Raw genomic sequence first — 24,711 nt, forward strand, 5'->3', positions numbered from 1 at the left:
AAAGTGAATTTTGTTGTATCCACTTGATATCAAGAGACATTAAATTTAGAAAATATAATTTTTGTCATACTGATTTTTTTTTCTGGATTTTTGTTTGCTGCTTTGTAAATGGGAAAACTTGAAACATGTTGGCTATCTTTTAAGTTGCACGGCTTCATTTGAAACTGATAGTTGACGATATTTAAAAATAAAATTGGTTGATAAATTTGTGTTGTTTAATATACCAAAGCAGGTTGAAATTTACTTCCGTGAGCGTCTATAAATAACTTCCTCTTGGTAAACTAACAAAGTGACTTGCAATCTTTTGAAAATACTATAAAATATAAGTAAAAGTTTTACAATTCTCCTCTTCTTACATTTCTTTTGTTTGGGGGAAAATGAATTTACCCCTATACTTAACTGTGAAATTTGTATTTCTGATGAGTTAGAATGAAATGAGGGAAACTTGGGATCTTTCGACTTGAAAACCAGCAGATGAATGGACAGCTTCGTGTTGACTGGACCTGATGTGTTCTCTTGTGTTTTACTCTTTTTTTCAGTGAAACCAGCAGTGTGTGTAGCAGCAGCGACACGGGGCTCTTTACCAACGATGAAGGCCGGCAAGGTAATCATGATCCTAGCTTTGGGACGTTGGTTCAGCGTTTCTGGGAGGATTTGGATGGTTCTAGGAGTGCCTTACTGGGAGTATGATGGTTGTCTGTGAAAGTGGTTCTCAAACTTTAGGGCATAAAAACCATGTGGGGAACTGTTAAAACTGCAAGTTCCTGAGCTCCTCAGATTGGTCTGGAGTTAGCCCCTGGAGTCTGCATTTTCCATAAGTACCTGTGGTGATTTTTTTTTTAATGCAGGTAGTTCAGAATTTGAGGATCATTGATCCAGGGGTGTTACAGTATCAAGGATAGAACTTTGGAAAGTTGCTTTTTATTAAAACCAAAAAATAACAATAAGGTTATTTTGTAACATTGTATTACTGGATGGTAAGACATTCTTATTTTCACATGGAGAGAATATACTTTTCTAACCTTATTTATAAGTGACCATTTATATAGTTCATGAGGGTCTCATGACAAGTATACTGGGGTGGTTTGCTGTTCTCTCCTCCAGTGGATCACGTTTTGTCAGAACTCTGCTATGACTCATACGTCTTGGGTGGCCCTGCATGACATGACTCACAGCTTCATTGAGTTATGCAAGCCCCCTTGCCATGACAGGGCGGTGATCCATGAAGGGGGCATCACTGATACAATAAACAGGAGCCTGGGCAGACTCCAGGGGATGGGGAGGGACAGGGAGGCCTGGCGTGCTGCAGTCTGTGGGGTTGCAAAGAGTCGGACTTGATGGGTGAGTAAACAGCAACAATAGATGATCGTAGTGTTCTGGGTGAAGAGACAGTAGAAAAGATCTTGTTTTCTGAAGTTTAGTAGAAACTTCTTGTGAGGAAGGCTTGTGTGTGTTAATTATCAGTTCTTTATTTTTTACTATTTAAACAGTAGTTTGATCTTGTCCTATACACTTTTGTGCTACACTAAGTGTGTAACAGTAAGAATTTTTTATAGCTCCCTTAGATTGTGGTTTTCTTTTTTCTTTAATCTTTTCCAGAAGTCAGGTATAAGGCAATTTATTTATTTGTTTACATATATTAAGTTTTTAATTCTAAACAAATATCAATCGTATGGAAAGTAAACAAAATACAATAATGAACCTCATGAGCCAGTCAGATAGTTTCAACACTTACCAGCTTTCTGCTGTTATTTCATTTGTTTCCACCCACACTCCACCCCACATTCCATTTTTTATTTTTATCATTTTTTTTGTTATAATTTATATGAATTGAAATGTGCGTATCTTAGCTACATGATTTTGACAAACAAATGAAGTCTTGTAACCTCCCAACTCATAGAACATTGCTATCTATCCAGGGATTTCTTTTGTGTTCCTTCTTTGTCATTCCCTGCCCTGGCGATTAATGTTCTGATTTTATTTTCCACTTTAGATTAGTTTTGCCAGTTGGAGAACTTCATAAATGGAATTACAGAATGTTCATTTCTTTGTGTTTGGCTTCTTTTCCTCCTCATCTAAAGTATGTAAGATTTATCTGTGATATTTTCATTTATGAGTAATTTATTCCCTTTTATTGCTAGTTCAGTTCAGTTGCTCAGTCGTGTCCGACTCTTTGCGACCTCATTCTTTCCAAAGAACACCCAGGACTGATCTCCTTTAGAATGGACTGGTTGTATCTCCTTGCAGTCCAAGGGACTCTCAAGAGTCTTCTCCAGCATCACAGTTCAAAAGCATCAATTCTTCGGTGCTCAGCTTTCTTCACAGTCCAACTCTCACATCCATACATGACCACTGGAAAAACCATAGCCTTGACAAGACGGACCTTTGTTGGCAAAGTAATGTCTCTGCTTTTGAATATACTATCTAGGTTGGTCATAACTTTCCTTCCAAGGAGTAAGCGTCTTTTAATTTCATGGCTGCAGTCACCATCTGCAGTGATTTTGGAGCCCAGAAAAATAAAGTCTGACACTGTTTGCATTGTTTCCCCAGCTAATTCCCATGAAGTGATGGGACCAGATGCCATGATCTTTGTTTTCTGAATGTTGAGCTTTAAGCCAACTTTTTCACTCTCCTCTTTCACTTTCATCAAGAGGCTTTTGAGTTCCTCTTCACTTTCTGCCATAAGGGTGGTGTCATCTGCATATCTGAGGTTATTGATATTTCTCCCGGCAATCTTGATTCCAGCTTGTGCTTCTTCCAGCCCAGCGTTTCTCATGATGTAGTCTGCATATAAGTTAAATAAGCAGGGTGACAGTATACAGCCTTGACGTACTCCTTTTCCTATTTGGAACCAGTCTGTTGTTTCGTGTCTAGTTCTAACTGTTGCTTCCTGACCTGCATACAGGTTTCTCAAAAGGCAGGTCAGGTGGTCTGGTATTCCCATCTCTTTCAGAATTTCTTGTCTTTACCTTGCCTTGAATGGCTGGTCATCCTCCAAGACTGTGCTCATTTTGCTCCTCTGGGGCATATTTATGGACTACATCCATGGGTTTTTTTGCTCTCAACTTCTGGTTGGGTTTGGCTGTTTAGGAGGCAGCAGTGGAAGTGTGTGTGGCAGGGGAGGTGAATGAGATTGGTTGTATCAAGTTTTTATTATGATAATACTGTTTAGCAGCCCTAGGTTTCAGTGGTTTATTGTTGGGTTGGCCACGGTCCGTTCAGGTTTTGCTGTAAGATGCTATGGGAAAACTCAAACAAACTGTGTGGTCAATCCAGTACATTAATTTCTTGCTGTGGGGCTGGGGCTTGGCTGTGGTTCAGCTGCTCTTGCCTGGGCTCAGCCTGTCTCCAAGCTTCAAGTTAGGTTTGTATCTACTCATTTTTTTCTTATTCTGGGACCTAGGCTAAAGGAGCAATGGCTCTGCGTTTCATGGACTTCTCAGGGCAGAGGACGTGAATGCCAAGTGACCAAGCCAGAACATATATGAATATTTAAAGCTTTTGCTTGAATCATATCTGCTAATGTTCTACCTGAAGCCAGTCAGATGAGTAAGCCCCATGTCTGTGGGATGAAAAAGTGTGCTCTTCCTCAAGGGGTAGGCTCTGTGGAATCCCAGGGCAAAGGGCAAAGGCTGTGAATGTATCATTCTGTTATGGGGAGGCAGTGAAGAGATGGAAACAATAACGCAGGGTACCGCATTGGATTAGAACCGTCCCTGACTCCCTTCTCCTGGTTGCTCCTGTTTGTGCTCTTCTGCTGAAGGCTACCACCCCTGTTTGGACCCTTCTCCTATAACCACAGTTCTCCACGTTCTGGTAAGCATTATTTCCCCTTGCTTCTTCTGGTCTAGGAATGGTAAAGACTCACTGCTCTGCTGGCTCCGGGATGCTTCAGCATCCCTTTGGCTTCTCTTAATACTGCTTACATGTTTGTAAATAATCACTGAAGTCTCAAATACCCCATTTAAATGTACATATTTCCTAAAGGGATTCTAATACAATCAGTGTACACATCATCTCCTAGAACCCTTAACTCTTTTTCTTTCCCTGAACTTACTGTTTTATTTACTGACCATATTACTTTATTGGTAACAGATGCATGCCTTTTCCATGGAAGCTTTTCAGAGGCAGGAGTTTTTTGTTGTTGTTTTTTATTTTTTACCACAGTAGTAACACATTATCTGGCATATAATAAGCTCTTAATAATTATTGGGGAACACAGATAAGGGGGAAATTCTCCTTTCTCTTCCTGAAACAAAATTGTACACAGAACCTCAAATTATAAAACAACTAAACTCACTCTGGTTAAAGCAAGCTCCTAGAGGAGCAGGAGGTCAGAGCCTGACGCACTCAGCCTCTCCCTTATTCTCTGGCAGCCCTCTTTTGAGGAGCTCCTGCATCAGGCATCCTAGTGAACCAGGGTTGAAGACTACTGGTCTAAATGATGTCACAAGGGTCCTTCCAGTTCAGTGAGTCCTTTCTTGTATTATCGAAAATCTGGAGTCAATGCTTGAGAACCAAAACAAACAAAAAAATTCCCTTATAGTCTGCCATTTGTTATTAGAAAATTATGATATACTAATTAATAAAGGGCCCAAGGAATGCTTATGAATAGGAAGGAATCACTGTATTGACTTGGAGTGAAACTAATCATCGTTAATTCTGATGCCTATCTTTTATTCATTCTTATACCTGGTTAGGTTAGATGCTTTTAGAGTAATGGTTCTCCAAATGTGGTCTCCAGACCAGTTTAGCTTCACCAGGGGACTTGTTAGAAATGTGCGTTCTTGGTCCTGTTTAGGCCAGAAGCAGAAGTTTGGGCAGTGCAGCCTAGCAGTGTGTGTTCTGGTAGTCCTTCCCCATCCTTCTGAAGCACACTAAAGGTTGAGAACCACTGTTCTGAAAGACAGCTGTTGATGTTGTGTTTTTATAAGAGAATATTTGGAGCAGCTTCTTTAGTGGCCTCTTTTTCCTTTTAAAGATCTCTGCAGTGATTTAAGAGTTATCCTTAGTGATCCATGAATCTGATACTTCTTGTGATTAACAGGTCTGAGCAGCTTCCCTGAGATCCAGTACCCATCAGAATGAATGCAATGTGAACTCTTTAGATGTTCTAGTAATAATTTCCTTCATCCTTGCTGTTTTGAAAAGGGTGAGAGGTAGCAGACAGAAAGTTATCCATCTTACTCTTTGTGGGCAGGAATAAGCTCTTCTGGAAATTGAGATGCTATTATAGTAGCTGGTAGAAAGAAGTTTGAACCAAGAGTCTGGCTGTATGGTTCTAGTCTTGACTTTGTCAGTAATTGAGTATGGCCTCGGGCAAATGGTGTAGCTTCTCGACAAGCCTTGGGGTTACCTTGTCTTTGTGGTTAGTTTTTTTTCTGGTAGCTTGGGTTGCTACTGTCAAGATGATTTTCTGTCCCATCAATGAGATATCAAGGAAGAAACAAGGGACGAGTATACATTCTCTACTCACCTAGTACAAGAAATAACAGCAAGAAATCCTGCAAAAATAGCCAGTTTCGAATTGAGTAGTATTTGTGGGTTTAACCTCCAGGTTCATCTATGCCGCTTAGAATGGTGCACGAGCGGCGGTTCTTTTTTATGTGAAAGGCTTTGGGGTCATTCAGGCGTACTGTGGCTTCACCGTTACTAACTCTGTCTTGATTTTTCTGGGCTTTAGTTGCCTAATTGATAAGTTGAAGTTAGTGTAATGTTTGGAAGAGATAACAAATTTACAGATTTTTTAGCATGGATTCTGGTAGGTAGACAGGACTTATAAGCGGTAACTTTGTTAGTTTTGACTATCAAAAGCTTCCCAGTTTCAGTGTGACATTTATGTGGAACTAGTCTGATGTCCCGGTTTTTGTCATAATATGGATCAAGAAGTAGCAAACGTTTTTTTTTTGTACTTTGACTTTATTTAAAAAAATAGAATCAGACCCATATCACTGAGACATCATCTTCCCACTTGGCTTCTCTTAGAGCACGTTAAAAATTCTAGCCATGACAGAATCTCTTTCCTTTAGGGGACGATGAGCAGAGTGATTGGTTCTATGAAGGAGAATGCGTCCCAGGATTCACTGTCCCTAATCTGCTGCCCAAGTGGGCTCCTGACCACTGCTCCGAGGTAGAGAGAATGGATTCTGGACTGGATAAACTTTCCGATTCCACATTCCTTTTACCTTCTCGACCAGCTCAAAGAGGTGAGTTCTGAGGAAACCAAAACATACTTCATACTTTTATGTTCTCTCTGGGGGGAGTCCGCCCATGGCCAGCCTACTCATGCCTGTAAGCATGCATTGACTGTCTGAATTTTAGAACTAGGCCAGGGAGTTGTCCAGAAGGTTCAACGGTCAGTCTCAAAGCTTGAGGTTTTCTCCATTCTTACCTGAATCAGTCCACGGAGACTCCTGGGATTTATATTAGCAGGGATCACAGAGACTCCCGGGATTTATATCAGCAGGGCATCCCTTCAGCTTGCAGTTGCCATCTGTGCCAGATCGAAGAAGCCCAGCAGTGTGTCACTGCTGCCTGTCCTGTGAGACCGATGGGCTCCTGAGTGCCCAGTGGAAGCCTGAAGTAGTGGATCTTGGAAGAGAACAGATTTCAGTAACAACATTCATAACAACAACAGGCGTAATGACATTTTTAAATGGGTGATTTTAAAATATTAAAAAAAAATTTTTATTTTAGTAATTCTGTTATTGTGGGCTTTAACACAAATGTGTATTCTTTCCCTGTGCTTTTCCACTGACTATGATGTAACAAAGTGGAATGAGTGGAGCCTAGGACAGGGGAAGGAAATGTGGGAATACTCTCTGGAGCTGTCTTCCTAGCTCTGTGACTGGTAGTTACTTCATTTCCTTGGGGCATCAGAGTGATGACTTAGGATATTGTGACATTGAACAATGTTGTTTCAGAGGTTTCTTTTAGCTCTGTAAATTTGTGATGAAAAGATCCCCAGAAACCAAAAATCATCCAGTTTCCAAGTGTATGTTGAGCATCTGTGGGTGCAGCATTGCACTAAGAGTTGTGAATTCCTGTCCTGCAGTGTTTCATTATGAATTTGGGTGATTGAAACGCCTTCTCAAAGCAGTCTGTTCTTGGTAAGGATGCCTGGCCGAGGCACGTCATTTGATACCTTAATAGTTTTCATAAACACATCAATGACCATTTCTAAAAGTTCTTTATGCACCACTTAAAGTACATACAAATAAGCAAGACTAGAAAGAAGAAACTTTACATGGCCTGTAATCCCACACCCAGAGTTGCTGATAATATTTTCATGTGGATTCTTCCAGTAGTCTCCTCTGTGTATAGAACATATACTGCAATTAGAAAAATGGGATTATATTATACATGCTATTTTTTTTTAACCTGTTTCGTGAATTAGAATGTCTTTAAAAATTTTTTTTTAAATACTTTTGTTTGTTTATTTCTTGGCTGCGCTGGGTCTTCCTTGCTGTGCGGGCTTTTCTCTAGTTGCGGTGAGCAAGGGCTACTCTTCATTGTGGCGCACAGACTTCTCATTGCTGTGGCTTCTCTTGTCCTGTTGCAGAACATGGGCTTTAGGGCACGCCGGCCTCAGTTCTTGCGGCACGTGAGCTCAGTATTTGCAGATCGTGGGCTCTCGAGCTCAGGTTCAGTAGTTGTGACACATAGGCTCAGTTGCTGCACAGCCCATGGGATCTTCCTGGACCAGGGATTGAACCCGTGTCTCTTGCACCAGCAAGCGATTTCTTTTACCACTGAGCCACCAGGGAAGCCCCTGAGTTAGAATGTTTTTGAGATGATAGCTAACGTTTAATTTGTAATTAGAAATTGTTGATAATACCTTATGTTTGTGTAGTGTTTTCAGTTTATAAAGTACCTTCCATGTGCTGTTTCATGGAGTCTTGAAGTCCTGTAAAAGCGGACTGAGCAAACGATTGTTCCCTTTTTAAACAAGGATGCCTAGGTCACAGGTAAATGACATGCCTAAGATCATACCACTGGTGACAAAGACAAAGGAATAGTAAATCCTTGGCAAATAGCCTAATGATACTGGTTTAAGGATCAATCTAGTAAGATCCCAGGTGGAAGGCCTTTGTGTACTAAAAGCATATCACTGCTAATGAATCTTGTGCATTCAGTTACTGAGGTCTGTCTTCTTTTTTATTTAGGGTACCACGCTCGCTTTAATCGTCTGCCTGGAGCTGCAGCTCGATGCCTCAGAAAAGGGCGAAGAAGGCTTGTGGGGAAGGTGATAGCTCTCACTGTTTCCTAGGCTCCCTGGGAGGATAATTTATTCCCCAAGAGATTTGTATCCTATTGGTAATCAAAGGTGCTGAAGAACTCCCTGGGGTTAATTAAACCAGATGTATTTTGCACGTTCACAAGAGTGAACATTATATAGGACATGAGTGGATACATACATGAAAGCTGAAGCTTGATTCATACAGAAGTTCTGACAAAGCAAACACTGTCATGACAGTGTTGGTGGTCTGTAAACCTAGAGGCCCGCTCTCTGTCCCTTCTACTCTTTTGATTATATTATTATTGTATAAGTTGAAATGCTCTTGGCTTCTTTATGACTCCTCTTGAATTCACGAATGCTTCTTTTGTTCTAACTTTGGTCTTTTATTCTAATTCATTAAAAAAAAAATGGGAAGCAAGACCTGTTATCAAATTCCAAAAGTCCCTCCTTGGCCATAGGAGAGGACTGTCTACCATTTACTCAGTTCTGCCTTCGCCAGGGACTCTGCTAGGTACTCAGTTCATTTATTCCTCCCAAAACTCTTGTTAAAAAGGTGATACTTTCTTTAAAGGATGAGGAAAATGGGTTCAAAGGTGTTAACGAATGTCTGATGTTATCCAGATAGCAGTGGCAAAACACAGAGAATTGAACCCAGGTCTACTTCTCTTTTATCTTTTTACAATTTAAATTTAATTAATTACTTATTTTTCACTCTGGCTTTGAGATTGAAAATAAGGCTGAGGCTCAATACCAGTCAGAGAAGATTGTGGTGGAGAAAGAATAAGGGTGGGAGAGGCATTTTTAGAGCATTAATATGTTTGTTCACTCAGTAAGTATCTAGACTGCCTGAGTGTGGCAGGCCCTGTGCCCGGCCAGGTATGCAGTGATCAGAGCCACAGTCTTCCTGCCTTAAGGGAGCTGCAAAAGAAATGAGTCTGTTTATTTTGAGATGAATTCATATTTTTATCTGTCTTTAAATTCTATTTCATATCTCTAATTAGAAAAATATTTGATTATTGGAAGAATACCTTTTCTTCTGGATTACTCATTTTATAGGCAACACAGTGCTGCATTTTCTATTGTGGGAACTTATTCTAACAGGACAGCTAGCAGGTAGGAACACATGGAGTGGAGGGAGGCCCCAGGATGTTGGGAGTGGGGAAGAGAGCAATGGTTTGACTTTTCTTCTTTATTGGTTAGGCTTGACACATGGTGTTCTCCCTAACACCTACCTTATTTTGTTTCAGCTCCTATAAAATAAGAGCCTTCCACGCCCATGGAAGTAAATAATTTCATCCTGGAGAACCCCCTTTAGCTTGCCTGGAAGGAAAGCCGGGCCTGTTGGATGTGTCTGTAATGATTTCAAATGAATAGGATAATATTTACTTGGTTAATTCATCTTCATCACCTTAAAGGGATATTTGTCATTTCTAGCAGAGGTCACTGTTCTGCCCCCCTTCTTCTCCCTCCCCTATCTCTCTCCTCTTTTTCTAAATTGTAATCATAAATAATGAGTTTCATTCACAGCTCCCTGCCAGCGAGCTGCTAATTACGCAAAGTACTGCTTGTAATTTACACAGTAATAAACTGTAAATTTAAACATTATGGCACTTTAAGTTAATAATTTTTCTGCTGTAACAAATAGCTCATTTTTCACCTATCTTTTCTCGTGGCCCCATTGCCATGGTTGTGTCTGTGACCAAGAGGCGTAGGTGTAAAGAGTGAAAAATAGGAAGAATACAGTATGGGAAGCCTTTTCATTTAGCTCCACTCCCACCCAAAATCTGACCTCCAAGTTAATTTTTCTACAGTCAGTTCTGCTAAAATGTGTACCCTCATGTTTAGGCTAATCCACACACAGATGAGTACAGATAATAGTGTTTGCCCAGAAACAAATGTGTTTGAGTAACAGGCTTGACATTTTTGACATTCATGCCCATGACTTACGCTCTTTCATCTTAACACGTCCTCACACGCGTGTAACTCTTGCTCATGTACTGTCAGTACGCTTGCCCAAGTTCTGTGATAGATACTCACTGTAAGTGTACTCAAGTTGAATGAAGGGTGAGTGCCTTCTGCCATTTTCCAGTTTTTTTGAGATTAGTTTCTGAATTGCTTGTGGTGGTATGGGTATGATTTTGTATTACAATCTTGAGAACCACTAATTTAAGAACCAGTTTATACAACTTGTATTTTTGCTTTAGGAGATGATGTTTAACAGACAAAATACAGGGTGACAATTTTTGTAAGTTACAAAAATCTTTTGACCTGTATACATTTAGTCAGTAGATACTTAGGTGTTCCTAGTGAGGACTTCACAAATGTCGCATTATGAAGGCTGTTGAGGCTATAAGTGAATGACTCTAGGGATTTGGTGTGCTGGCCTGTTAAAAATTGGCTGCTATTGGATTTTTTTAAAAACTGTTTCTATTTTGACATTTTTTAGTAAGTCCAGGAGGTGTATTGAAATACTATACATAGTTTAAAAAAAAGACTTTTTCTGAGCACTAAAGAAAACTAAGTCTAGAATACCATGCAATACTTTTACAATAGAGTTCCACAAAAAGCTGTCTAGTTGCTATTGGATTTTAAGATTGACATCTGACATGTGCTTTGGGGTTGCTGGTATAATCATGGGAAAGGGTGAGTTTGGTGACAGATCATACTTAATGATTGTTTTACCTTCTTTGCCTTTTCAGGAGTCCAGCATAAGTAATCTGGGTACTGAGAGGATAGGCCACCTCATTAGTGACCCTCGGCAGAAAGAGTAAGTGCTTCTGTATTTACCGGTGCTCTCCTGGCCTGTTCCTTGGAGGAGAGCGCAGAAGAACATTTTATGAAGAAACCTGGAAATTCTGTTGTAGAGCTGAATGAGGTCATCTTAAAGATTGGTACTTTATAACATGGCTAACATGCTGAGTTCATGAGAGTGATTAGTTTTTCCTTTCTAGACTAGTTTTTATTTCTTTGCATTTTATGTCTCTAGGTGCTACATTGTAAAAGTAGCCTCTAATGAGAATGTTGTATTTTAAATCACTTTTTCCATCTCTTAAAATTTTTTTGTTCAAAATGTGTGATTGCTTCTGTATTCTCTTCTGTATGCACTTCCCATGTTTAGGCGTCTAGACAAAGAAATACCTTTTTGTTCTAACTACTGTGATAAGTGCTACTGGAGAGCCTGTGTGTAGCGTTCTGCCTTTTCTTGTGACAGCCTTGCCCCCTAACACAGTTGGCTCTTTGGTGTCTCTAGTTTGTGTCATGGTCAGTGTCCAATTGTGATCCTGTATCGTTCCAGCCTGGTTGTTTGTTATAAAATTGACAAGCTGTGGTCTGTGCCCTTGTTGAACTAGGATCCTGTTCTCACCGCCCAGCTGAGAGTGCATTGGTTTCACACCATCGCCTTGAGTTGTTTTAGTGTCCAGTCTTCTGTATCCTGACTTTTTACTTTGAAGAGTCATTTTCTGCAAAAAAAAAAAAAAGTTCATACACATTTAACGTCTCCTTTTCTCCTCTGATTCCTTTTTTTCCCCTCATTTCTTTTTTCTTCACTTCATTAATCCAATATCTTTTTTATCTTCTCGTCTCTGATAATGTTCGTACCACTTCTCTGACTTCCCTGGTGGCATCTGCCTACAGTGCGGGAGACCCGGGTTCGATCCCTGGGTCGGGAAGATCCCCTGGAGAAGGAAATGGCAACCCACTCCAGTATTCTTGCCTGGAGAATCCCATGGACAGAGGAGCCTGGTTGGCTACTGTCCATGGGGTCGCAGAGTCGGACACGACTGAGCAACTTCACTCACCACTTCTTTTATTGTTTTCTTTCCTCTTATTCTCTCCCTCTCTGTAGTTTCTGGTTACCATCAGCTGGGAAAAGAGAACGAAATCAGGTAAGATTATTTTTCTTTGTCATCATTTGATTTCCTTTTCTTTAGAAAGAATAAAGCCTTGGCTTCTGGTTTTCCTCACATTTCTGCTTGTGCACATGAGGTAAGGCTCGTGTTCCGTATGTTATTCTGATTTTCTTGGAGAACTGTTTTCCACAAGTATCTTAGTATCCACTAGTAGGAACAAGAGTCCCTTCACCTTTTTAGGTTCAGCTGTGGTCTTCCGTTTATTACGTGTGACGTATTTCATAGGAATCCAGTTTTTATTCTGGTTTTGAACTTTGCAGTAAAAAATCAGAATGAACTTCATTTGCCTATTTTTTAGTTCAGTATTAGCATCCCATGCTGAGAAATGCAATGTTGAATCCTAAACACTTGAAGCAGAGGAAGGTAGAGCTGCTTTGGCTGAAATGGGGTTGAGGCCTTAGAGCCTCTTACTCTTTTCTCTGGCTACCCCTGAGGGGCCCTCAGCATATCTAGGCCTTTATGAGGGTCCTGATTTTAAAATTGCTGACAGTGGCTCTCAGTGTGTTCCTTTAATGTCCTAGCCTTTTGTGTTTTGTTGCGAGAGAGTTTGTTTCATCTTGATGATTAGTTGTAAAATAGACGAATACTGATAGGTTTTTTGGTTTTTCTGCTTATTATCTTGTTAATAAGTTGGTAATACTTTTTAGACTTGGCATTTTTGCCTTGAAGTTACTATTTCAAAATGAACTAGAACAGTGTTAGACCTAACTGGTATGAATTTATATAATTTTAGATGGCATGTGGATCCACAGTTTTTACTTTAGTTACAATAATTTATATTAGAAAAATGTAATTATTTTATCAAACTTATTATTTCACAGAAATATAGTGATGACAATGCTGAGTAAAGCTTAATATGCAGGAAAATATGAAATAAGTAGTAGAGCAGGTGATTGGTAGATAGTCATTAAGGTGGAATGTGAGAGACTACAGTTTGGGAACTGCTACGCTAGAGTATTAATTGTGTTTGCATCAGAATCTAAAGGCAAAGAGACCTATGATGATCATCTCATCCAGATCTGTTAATTTACAGATGAGATGGATTATGTACAAACGAGGTTTAAACCGATTGCCCAAAGTCATACAGCACTGGAACTGGAACCTCTGACAGACAGTTGCTTAATTTGTGTACTTTTTAAGTTCTTTTGAGATGATTAACACCATTCACTGTTCTTCTGGTATTCATATATATTTATTTCTGAAATGTGGGGGCGGGGGGAGTATTTACTGTAGAAAAAAATCCAAAGAAGGCTAGCCAACATAAAGTGACGTACTTTTATATAGTTCCCAGTTGATCCTTACAACCCCCTTTTGAGGTGAATAGGTGTTTTACAGATGAGAAACTGAAATTACTTTAAACCAAAAGTAATATTTTATGTAGCCCTCACAGTAATCCCATGAAATAGGTAAGACAGATAGTGATACATCTGTTTTACAGATGAGGATGGTAAAGCCCAAAGAGATTTTGTAGTTTTTAGTATATGACAAGTCAGTGGCAGGCTGGAACTAAACGCTGGATATTCTAATTCTTAATCTAGTTCTGTTTCCACTACACTGCTGCTGGTTTGTGCTAACCAGTTATTCACTGGAAACATCTGCCAGGATAAGGACAAGGTAATTTCATGCTAGTATTCTTGGGAACAAGGGCTGCAAATCAGTAGGCATAAGTTCCCTTTATGTCAGTTAGAAAGTACTGTATTCTGCCGCTTAAGTAATTATTATGTATCAGAAGTTTTTGAAAAATTGCTGCTTACCAAGGACTAGCCTGTTTTTGAGGCTGGCTAGATTAGTTACGCTACATTTGTGGGTACACTGTTGACTGTGCACAGATTGATTGAACGGTGTCTGTGGTGTGACAGGAGAGTTGAATAATCAAAGGGGAAAAGTAAGCAAGTAGCAGGTAGCCCTTTAGGATCAGGTCTGTTTCATGTAAGCCTTACTGAAATAATCTCATTTATTCTGCAGTTTAATCCTCTCTCTCCCCTTTACTCCCTGGATGTTCTTGCTGACGCTTCTCACCGAAGGTGTTCACCAGCGCACTGCTCTGCCAGGTAATTGTGTCCTAGTGACTGTCTTTTCTAGATGATACTATTGTCCTTTTATAAGCCTTTTCAGATTAAAATATGTTAGTGTATACTGTCCACTTTGATTTCTCAACAACTTTTTGAGGTCAGGAGTTGTTCTAGAGAGGCAGAAACTGAGGCAGAGTGTTGAAGTTATCTTTCCTGTGGTCCCATGGCTTACTGTATGATTTAAAACCTCAGCTTTGCCCTAAGTTCTGACTCATCTTCTGTGATCTGACTCCTGCCTTCTTGTCCAGCCTCCTTTCATAGACTGCTTCCTCCTCACTGAGAGAGAGATCCAGCTGTGCCTGGGAGCTCTGTTTTATTCTTCAGATTCACAACTCTTTCCTGCCGCTGAACCTTCGACACGTGTTCCCTCTGCTGGACTGCCGTCTTAGAGCTTTTCCTGTGGTTGGCTCTTTCTCACCCCAGCTGGGGCCGCCTCCTCTGGGAGGACCCCCTCCGGCTATCCTGTGTAAAAGTGCCTGCCTGCACCTCTCACCGCTCGTTCTCTCTTTGCTTTAGAGCTTTAATTACAGTCTCTAATGACTTTATTGTTGTTTTGTTTTTCTTCTTACTTTTCCCCTTGTCTCTCACTAGACTATAAGCTTTAGAGCGCTGGGACCTTGTCTTGTTCCCTGATACGTCCGTCCCCCACGCCTAACACAGTGTCTGGCGCTTACGGGGCATTCAGTATGAGTTTGTCAGGATAAATCCTGCACTTGCATAGCAGAATGAGATCAGTGCCTCTGAATATACATTCTCTCAAGTTGGGTGAATGCAGAGTAAATATGGTTTCTATGATGGCATGCCCTAGTGGGTTATTGTGCATAAGGAGCAGCTAATAGGCTGACCATAGAACTTTTATTATTTCTCGTGGCACAAAGAATTTCTTTACAAGGTTCCAATGATTTTTTTTTCTTGATTCTTCCTAACACATTGTTAAGTGGATATATTCATAGATTTGGGGGGCAGGCTGCACAAAGAAATGATTTTTTTCATGGATATAGTTAGGATATTTGCTATGGCCTATAATAATGAACTCTGCACTATAACCGCCTGCCTGACCTTCTACTGGAAAAGTAGTATTTCAGTAGGAAAAATCTTTTGAAAAAAGAGACTATCACGCATGGTGTTAAGTAAGAGCTTGGAAAATTAGGGGATATTAGTAAACTACTGTAAGGCCTTTTCTTAGTTGCATGCTATTTAGCCATCATTCATTCATTCATTTGCTGAGTCCTTACTATGTGCCTTCCTGGGAAGCCTTCCTTGGAAGCCTTCCTTGGTGGGTCAGATGGTAAAGAATCTGCCTGCAATGAAGGAGATCCGGGTTCAATCCCTGGGTGGGACAGATTCCCTGGAGAAGGCAATGGCAACCCACTCCAGTATCCTTGCCTGGAAAATCCCATAGACAAAGGAGCCTGGTGGGCTACAGTCCCTGGGGTCGCAAAGAGTCAGTCACAACTGAGTGACTAACACTTTCACTTCCTTACACTTTATTATGTGCCAGGCACTTTGTTTAAATATTTAATACTATCCTAAAGGAGCTTATATCCTCATGGGAGGGTCAGGTGTAGAAATGGACAACTACAGTTAGGAATGACAGGTATTGTGTGCACCAGAGTGATAGCAACTCAGAAGAGCAGCTCCTCACTCAGGCTCAGGGAGCTTTTCTTAGAGGTGGTAGTGCTCAGGCTGTCTTGGAAGATGAAATTTCAGTCCATAGGAAAGCAGCCCTCCAGCTACTTGTTTTAATACCAAATAAAATAATGTCCACGTGTGCTCTTCAGGAAGACTCTGTGAGTAAAACCATGTCATGTCAGATACTGAAAGTGGACTATTTGTCCTCCTCCCCCGACTTCTGCTGCCTTGAGCTGTGCTGAGATTGGTGTATCCATGCCTTTGTCAGGCCTCCTGTTGCCTCTCAGGCCTCATCCTGGTTGGAGTGGGTGTGAGCTTCGTGTTTCTTTGTGCATCTCATTATCCACATCATTATCTTTGTTCTCTTACCGGCCGTGCTTGTGGTTCTCTTCCAAGCCGTGCAGACTTGGAAACATAAGGAAGCCGAGGCTGTGTTTCTGGTGCACTCAGCTCTGTGGAAATAGTGCTTATTGCTTCAGACTATTGCTGAAAGCAGGATGAGAGAGTGTGGACACTTACAGCTCATGCTTGTCCTGCCTGGCATCATTCCTGGGTCAGTGGATACAAAGTGGGGTTGCAAACATGAAGGTTCTTTGGGGCACGGGAAGAACATTTTTAAACTTACATTTATTTATTATCTTATGCTTTAACATTTTTTTTTAAGTTATACATATATTAGTCTAGCAGCACATATTTTTATGTGTATGTATTACATATATAAGGAGTGTTCAGATTTTTTTTACTGAGGGCGCACGAGCAATAAAGTTTGGGAACCCCCGATCTGTGGGAAATGGTCAGCACAAGTGACCTCCACAGGTTTTAGGAAATGTGGGTGATGAGTCACTTCCCACGGGGCTCCCTGTTTTCCTTAATAGCGAGGTCCCTGCCTGGCAAGGGGTCAGCAGAGAAGGAGCAGCCTAGCTCCAGTGTGGCTGACGGGTGCTATCAGATTCAGAAATGGATGGTGGGCTTTGCAAAGAGTGGACCATTTAACAAAACCTGGCACCTAGGGAAGGATGTTAAAGAGCAGTGGTGGCAGGAAAGAGGCAGGTGAGTGACCACATTAAAAATTGTTTCGAATGGAAATTTTGTCTTTTTCTTGTTTCATCTTATTTGCTGTAAAGATTCCTTTCAAAGCATCTGGGCAGCATTGGGAATTTCACACCCATCATTAGAACGATTTGTGCGTGTGTGTGTGGTGACTATGTTATCATTAGCGGTATAATTTTATTTTGCGAAGAGAGAAGTGTTTCCTGTTTTATCACAGCTTTCCCCGAGGAGGCCTGGTGTATTAATTTGCTGTATTGCCTCCTGGCTGTTCCCAGACTGTTTTTCCTCTTCATCATGGAATTTTTAATGGCCCTACTGCCTCTTGGGAAGCATGTGAGGAAGAGTTCCTCGGGGAGTGCTTCCCTTTTTTCACATGCCTATAATTACTCTCCTGTAAGAGCACAAAGAGTTTGATGATCATGCCTGAACTGTGCAGGTTTCCTCCTGTCGGGTTACTGAGCTGAGGCTGCTTCCTGCCTGGATGGGACCAGTTCAACTCCCCCCCCAAACACTCAGCTGCAAGAGAGGGAGGGTTCCTCAAGCACCTCCTTACTGCTAGAGCCTTCTCCAAGTGAGGCTTGGGGGCTGCTGGGGGGCAGTGAGTGACCTCAAGGTAGTCTCTTGTTAGCTTTCCATTGCCATAAACAAGACATAATGGGGACGTGATTTTAAGAGAAATGTGATCAATGTGTCATTTTAATACCACCCAGATGGCGGGTGCAGTGAGAGCGAACCTGTGTGGTCTTTGTACCACTGATTCATTTGTGGGCTAAGAGGTTTTCAGAAATACTGCCCTAGAAATACTGAAGTTTTCTGGTGTTCAGCCCTGGCTGTACTTTTGAATCACCTGAGAAGCTTAAAAAAAAAAGTCTATCCAGGCTGGTCCCCACTTGGCACGATCCTGATCCAATTGGCCTGGGATGAGGCCCGGGCACTGGCAGTGCTTTGGAGCTCCCAGGTGTCTCTAACATGCAGCCAGGCTTGGGAACTGTTGCCCGAGATGCATATGGTTTTATGACCGATGCTTTGTAATTTACTTAACAGGAAAGCCCATTTCATAATTGTCCTGTGCTTGGGTGTTGTGAGCACAGTTCTGTACGGAAGGGACAATGCTGGGCTTCTCTTAGCGTTGGAGAACTGCTGCAGGTGAGGAGGAGAGCAGCAGGGTCCAGCACTTAGTGGTGGGCAAATGGGCAGAGTTGATGGGTGAGTGTGTGGGTAGCTGGATCGTGGGCAGGGTGTATATAGATAAAATTCGTAAGCCAGCTGTTTGGGTTTGGTTGCTTTGGTTGCTGGTATTGGGCTGTTGCTATTAAAGTAGTAAGACCGGGGGCGGGTGCTAAGAATTGCTGCTGCTCAAACAGCAGATGGTGTGATTGGTGTTCTGGTAGAAGCGCTGGTTTTGCTGTCAAGGACACAGTCCCAGAATGGTAATAAGGAACTAGTGCTGTAGGCAGCTTTCTCCAAAATGAGAGATTTATTGATTGAAAGGTAGTTTTTTTTTTTTTAAACCATTATTGTCTTAGAGAACCATAACTGGAACTTATAAATTGCTACATCTCTTTGTATGATGCACAAGTCGCCGGTTGTAGTTTTTGAATATCTTGAGGCAGTTTTGAGTTTCTTTGACTTTCCTGATCTTTCCTCTATTTTGGGTGATCACTTTGTAGTGTATCACCATTTCTTTTATTCTTTCTTTTAAGTTTTTAATCTCATATTAGTTTGAGGCAGACTCAGATAGGAGTCTTGGCTTTTACCTGGGCAAAAGAATTAACCTCCCCATACTTCAATTTCCTCACCTTGAAAATGAAAATATCAATATTTTGGGGGCTGGTCGGGATCAAAATGAAATAATATACTTGAATATTTAGCATACTGGTAGCTAATACTTATTTTTGTTATATAGTTAACTACACTACCCTGTTCTAAGGATAACTGCAGTTTTACAAACCTTGAGTTGGCTTCCAGAGTCATTTGCTAATGAATATTTAGTATAGATTCTTGAGGTGTTTAAAATGACCCCAAGTGGACTATAAGAGAAGGCATTTGGACAGTGCTTGGGTGAAAGAGAGAGAGACCTTCCTGTTAGTTGAAATATGATAGTCTGCACTCATTGTAATTCATTTTATCTGTTCACAAACGCTATGATCTGCATATCAGAGTTGTGTGCCCAGCTGGCTGTGCCACTTGACAAGGAGTTTCAAAGAGCAAAAAGAAGACTCAATTCATGCTATTAATTTTGACCTTTGGAGCCATAGTAAACAGCCTCAGGTTTTACCTCGGGGCTTAGGGGAAAGAACCTTTTATTAGTCCTCTCTCTGCTGGGGATGCTGTGGTGCACAGTAGCTCTCGCTCACCACTTCAGCGCTTGGTTTCAGTCCTGTGTTAGGAAGTGTTTGTGCTGTGACGTTGTCCACACGGCTGCCCGCTCCTACCGGGACTTCGCATTCTGTAGTGCACACTTCTGGAATCTTTTGTCCTCTGTTGGACTGTCTTGTTTATAGCAGCTCTCAGCCAGCTGGCATCTTACTGCCAGGTATGGAATGATGAAAGCATTTTCTCTCTCTCTTGTTTTGCTACTGTAATATACCCATCCTTCCAATGGATATGGAACTCTTCTACTCCTGTGGGTGGCATGAGATGCCAGCCTTCGCCCAGCAAAGGGAAGTAAGTAGATTACAGAGAATGTTCAGGTGCTGGCGAGCAGTTTGTCACAAACTGCTGAGGGTTTGGTTTGAGTGAAAACACGAGTGGGATTGCCAGGATCTCTTCCTAAAACCTCCTTTGTGTCCTCTGATCGGGAGGTGGTTTTCTCTCCTCACTGCGACACTCCTGTTTCTAGTGTCATAGGCCTGGGTCCTGTCAAATGTGCAAGTCTGTGAAGATATATTTCCCCGACTGGGTGTCTAATAAATGTCACGTAACCCTGAAGGTAAAATCACATGTGAGGAGGGGTCTGTACTCCTGAGGTTTCCTCCTCTTCTCCCTCATTCTCCCCTCTCACTTTCCTTGCTCCTTGATTACAGCTCAGTGTCTCGTATCGCCTTATGCGTCGGCCTCCCTCCCTCTGCTGTGAGCTCCTGGTGGACGGGCCCTTGGCTCAGTCATTTTGTGTGTAACCTCTGTACCCAGCACAGTGTAGGCCTTCATAAATTTTTGTTAAAAATAATTGAGGTGAATAGATTAGTAATTGAGGAGAGTAATTGGAATATATGATGTATATGACCTTTGGTCCTTAGAAATATCAATAGTTTTTTCCTGATGTTACTTATTTGTGTGTTTTTAAAGGAGAAGTACAGCAAATAAATATCTTTTTAAAATAAATTTTATTTTTATTTCATACCAAAACGTGAACTTTTCAGTGAGTTTTTAAAATGAGTGCTTTTTGAAGGTGAACCATTCCTTAAAAATTAGCTTGCTGTTGACAGAAGACTGTTCTCTTTCCTTAGGAATGACTTTAAACCTCTTTGTTCTAAATCTAAAGCAGTCACTTCAGTTATTTATTTATTTTTTGCCAACATTGGTTCTATTAAACATGCATGTATTTCTCAAAGTAAGTTTTTCTTCCCCTAAAAGTACATTCCTGCCCCAAGGACATAGTGACCTGCCCAGTTTCCTAAGTAACACTGCAGTTTTAACAACTCACCTGATCTTTTCAGTTACCTGCAGTAAAAAATAAAATAGACGTGTTGTGTTTACGTGTGAATATACAGAATACTCTTTCAATTAATTTTTAATCTTCAGCATTCACCTTCACAGTTACAATGTGAATTTAGTGATTTTTTTTCCTGAAGTAAGAATTTTTAAAGAGTGCATTTAATGTTTTTAATGTTCGTTCCACCCACACCACCCCCAGAGCTTTTCAGCAAATGCTGCTGAATGTGATGCTTTTAGGAGAAGTTCTGACCCAGCACTCATGCTGTGAAAGAAGCAGTGCCCGGAACACTGAGGCCCAGATCAGACGAATAGAGCAAACGTGGCCTGTCTTTCCTCTGGGTTAATTGCTTGCATACTGGGCAATAATAAATATATTTTTCATCTACATTTATATTCATTTAATCACTCTCTTATTCTTTAAGTTAAATATTTAGATCTATTTTATGGACTAGCTTGGCCTTGGGAGGTTTTTTTTTTTTTTTTTTAGCTCAGTAATTTTCACAGTAGGTAGAAGCTTATCAGAATTACCTGAGGTAGAATTTCAAAATAAACATATTACAGATTCTTCTTCCATCCCTGCGTGGTGGGAGATGTGTATTTTGTAAAAGCTTCTTACATAACCATATATCACTTCAGTTGAGAAGAGAGTTTTAACTTGGTGGTGGCTTTAGCTTAACTAGTACTTAGCCTTTTTTTGCCTCTGCGTAATTGAAAGATTCCCTCCCTCCTTGCACAGGACATGGTTCACCATACAAGAGCAACTTGCACTGCTCTTTAAAAGGAAAAAAAAGAGTTAAAATTAAAAAAAGAAATGTAGTTAAATTTTCTGCCATTCAGTGGATAAGGATCGGGGTCTGCGTGCCAGGAGAAGGGGAAGCCCCCGCCACTCCCTGGCCCTCTGTGATGCCTCCTCACCTGAGTGTTGGCCCTCTTCAGTCCCTGTTTTGGGAGACAGCGACGTTGTCAGAGTGAAAACAACATAATTTTTGTTGTTGTTACTCAGCCCTAAGTTGTGAAGTTATTCTGCCTCTTATGAAATGACTCTCCCACCTGGAAATGGCCTTAAGAGAAATGTTTTAAGAGGGAAGGAGCACTAACCTGAATTTTAGGAGTGAGCGTGACGTCTCTTTAGGGCTGCCTCAGTTCCTTTCTATACAGGTTCTGTAACTGGGAAAGCTGTGCTTCTGGAAGTGGGCCCAGGCTATAAAGTCCATTAGGGAAGAGAGTGTTTCATTCACCACCATATCATCTCCCCCACCAGGTAGAAACTCAGTGAACAGTGAAAGGAGCAAAACTCCCCTCCTGAGTAGAAAGGAAACAGTCCACACAGAACTACATACTTTTATGACAAAATAAGTTGTGTTGTCTGGTTTCAGAAAGCCTCCAGTTCTTTCCTAAGAGGAATTTATGGATTTTGAAGGTATAACAATTAGGAGTGGGAATGAGATGGTAGAAGTAGACCGTTTACTGCAGAGAAGTGACAGGCTGAAGGCTTTAGCAGTCGGAAGTCATTTAACTAACGTAGGGACAGTTAACCCCGAAGCCCTCAACATCGCTGAGCAGAGACCAGTGGGGGATCCAGGAAGCAAGGCCCAGGGGGCAGGTGTTGCAAGGACCACCTTGAGCACACAGCGGCCTCCTCAGGATGTTGCACTATATACTGCAGGGGATAACTATGTGTAGAACAGTAGGCTGCTGCTGCTGCTAAGTCGCTTCAGTCGTGTCCGACTCTATGCGACCCCATAGACAGCAGCCCGCCAGGCTCTCCCATCCCTGGGATTCTCTAGGCAAGAACACTGGAGTGGGTTGCCATTTCCTTCTCCAATGCATGAAAGTGAAAAGTGAAAGTGAAGTCGCTCAGTCGTGTCCGACTCTTAGCCACCCCATGGACTGCAGCCTACCAGGCTCTCCATCCATAGGATTCTCCAGGCAAGAGTACTGGAGTAGGGTGCCATTGCCTTCTCCGGAACAGTAGGCAAGTAATACTTATTTTCATTTTACTAAAATAAGCATTTAAAAAACCATTGCATTTCCATTTAAAATGGTTTAAAATGTAAAGAATTTTATTCCAAAATGTGTCATTCCTTGAAAATATGGGATAAATGTTACTGACTAGGCCCATAAAGAGTGATAATTCGTGCCCTCAGCCATCTTCTTGACATGTATCAAGCACACAGAGCTGTGAAAGGATGGACGGTGTGTAAATAAAAGGCAGTATTTGCTTTGTTTAGCTCAAGTTGATACTTTGAGAATTACTACCGTAAAACCCTTTTGAGTGTTTTTGTTATCATTGTTATTTTGTATCTGTCAAAACTTAGCATTTCATAAACATTGACCTTGAAGAAGCAATAGTTTTTAATTTAAAAAAGTTTAATTAAAAAAGTTTTTATTGAAGGATAATATACGTACAGAGAAGTGTACGAAGAAATACACACCTGATGAATTTTCATGAAGCCACATCCAAGTAACCCAGCATCTAGATCCAGAAATGGAACATTCCCAGAAAGAATCCCGCAAGTTGCCTGAGCCTTTTCTAGTGGCTGTCCCTCTTCCACTAGCCACAGCTCAAGGGTAGCCACTGTCTTGATGTCTAATAACATTGTTTAGTTTGAAGAAATGGGGTTAACGTTTAATCTGAAACATTTTAGTGAGTCCTTCAGTGAGCTTAAGGTAAAGAAGAAAGGAGCATGGCTGTAAACTGTTTCCCTTTGCTTGACTTTTCCCTTTCTCTGGCTCTTTAGGAGAAGCACAAATGAGCTGGGCTTCGCCGGTGGCTCGGCTAGTAAAGAATCTGCCTGCAATGTGGGAGACTTGGGTTCGATCCCTGGGTTGGGAACATCCCCTGGAGAAGGGAACGGCTACCCTCTCCAGTATTCTGGCCTGGAGAAGTCCATGGGCTATCCGTGGGGTTGCAAAGAGTCAGATAAGACTGAGCGACTTTCGCTTTCACTTTTGATTGAACTAGAACAAAGGGCTTGGATGGTATTTACTCAAGCACCTTGCTTGTGGGAAAAATAGAAGCTCTGTTCTGTACACTTCTCTGTTTTAAGGAGAAACAAAATTTGTAGTGTCACTTTCTTTTCTGCCTGTGTCTTTGACTTCAAAGGCAATTGATACATCTACATTTAGACCTGTCTACCTCTGACATTCTGTCTTATGTGTTTCTTATTATTAAATCGGCATGCTGATTTAGACTTATTCCCAGAACTCCGTAAGGTATAAAAAATGGATCATTTCTGCTATTTTACACATTTATACTTTCCTTTCACTTGGGGTTTCAGGATTAATTATTCATGGAGTACCTAACTTACAGTCTTTTGCCATATAGATGCGAATGATCAATAAAAGGTGACTTAGGTGGAATTCTTTGGACCATAGGCTTTATATTGTAAATATCTGCCTTTTGTAGAGTTCTTTGCATTCTAAAATATTTCTTATGGTTTCAGTCAAATTCTTATTTTTTCTTGTTTATAAGTTGAATTGACTCTTAAGCTTTTGCTGTTTTAAAGAGAGAGAGTATACATGTGTGTGTGAGGGCGAGAGGGAAGCATGTGGGTGCACATGCCCATATGTTTTTAAACTGTGGAAGTTGCCAGATTGGGGACCTCTGGATAGGAAAATTTGCCTATTCAACAGTAGTCTTGTTGCCTTGCTAACTAGATTCTCTTAGATTTGAGTGAGGTTTCATTTTTAAGGCTGTTAAGCCATGAGACTTGATTCCCCAGCTAGGACTACCAAGTAGGAGTTCATCTGATATAATTTTATTGGAGTCTTTTGTATATGCTTTGTACTCTGGCTGTGTTTTTTAAAGTTGTATTAAAATATCATAACATAAAATTTGCCATTTTAGGGAATAGCTGGTGGTGCAGTGGTTAGGACTAAGTGCTTCCACTGCCATAGCCCAGAGTTTGGTCCCTGGTCAGGGGACTAAGATCCTGCAAACTGTGCGGCATGGCTAAAAAAAATTACTGTTCGAATCCCCCCTAAGTGTACAATTGAGAAGTTTTGTTTTTAAAACTTTTATTCATTCATATCTGTTTTAGTCAACAGATACTTAGTGGGGGTCAGCTGTGTGCCTTGTGCTGAAGTTGGTAGGTCACTGGAAAATTATGAAATAAATGTAAACATGGTCCCTGTTCCCAAGGATGTT

The 24,711-nt window shown here is 41.0% G+C and overlaps 1 protein-coding gene across 5 annotated transcripts in view; it reads left to right on the forward strand.

Annotated features, from left to right (window-relative positions):
* Positions 1-24,711, forward strand: part of GPATCH2L (G-patch domain containing 2 like) — a 60,227-nt gene that overhangs the window by 17,374 nt on the left and 18,142 nt on the right. For 3 of the 5 annotated variants that reach the window (XM_019969292.2, XM_019969295.2, XM_070797892.1), the window contains exons 3-8: positions 540-604; positions 6,030-6,206; positions 8,166-8,245; positions 10,939-11,006; positions 12,172-12,226; positions 14,116-14,201. In XM_019969292.2, the coding sequence (XP_019824851.2) occupies positions 540-604; positions 6,030-6,206; positions 8,166-8,245; positions 10,939-11,006; positions 12,172-12,226; positions 14,116-14,201 (531 nt within the window). Of the gene's footprint in view, positions 1-539; positions 605-6,029; positions 6,207-8,165; positions 8,246-10,938; positions 11,007-12,086; positions 12,127-12,171; positions 12,227-14,115; positions 14,202-24,711 lie in introns of all 5 variants that reach the window. The other 2 variants (XM_019969294.2, XM_070797894.1) reach the window with 1 other exon arrangement.

Source organism: Bos indicus, chromosome 10, assembly GCF_029378745.1.
Source record: "Bos indicus isolate NIAB-ARS_2022 breed Sahiwal x Tharparkar chromosome 10, NIAB-ARS_B.indTharparkar_mat_pri_1.0, whole genome shotgun sequence".
Taxonomy (NCBI): domain Eukaryota; kingdom Metazoa; phylum Chordata; class Mammalia; order Artiodactyla; family Bovidae; genus Bos; species Bos indicus.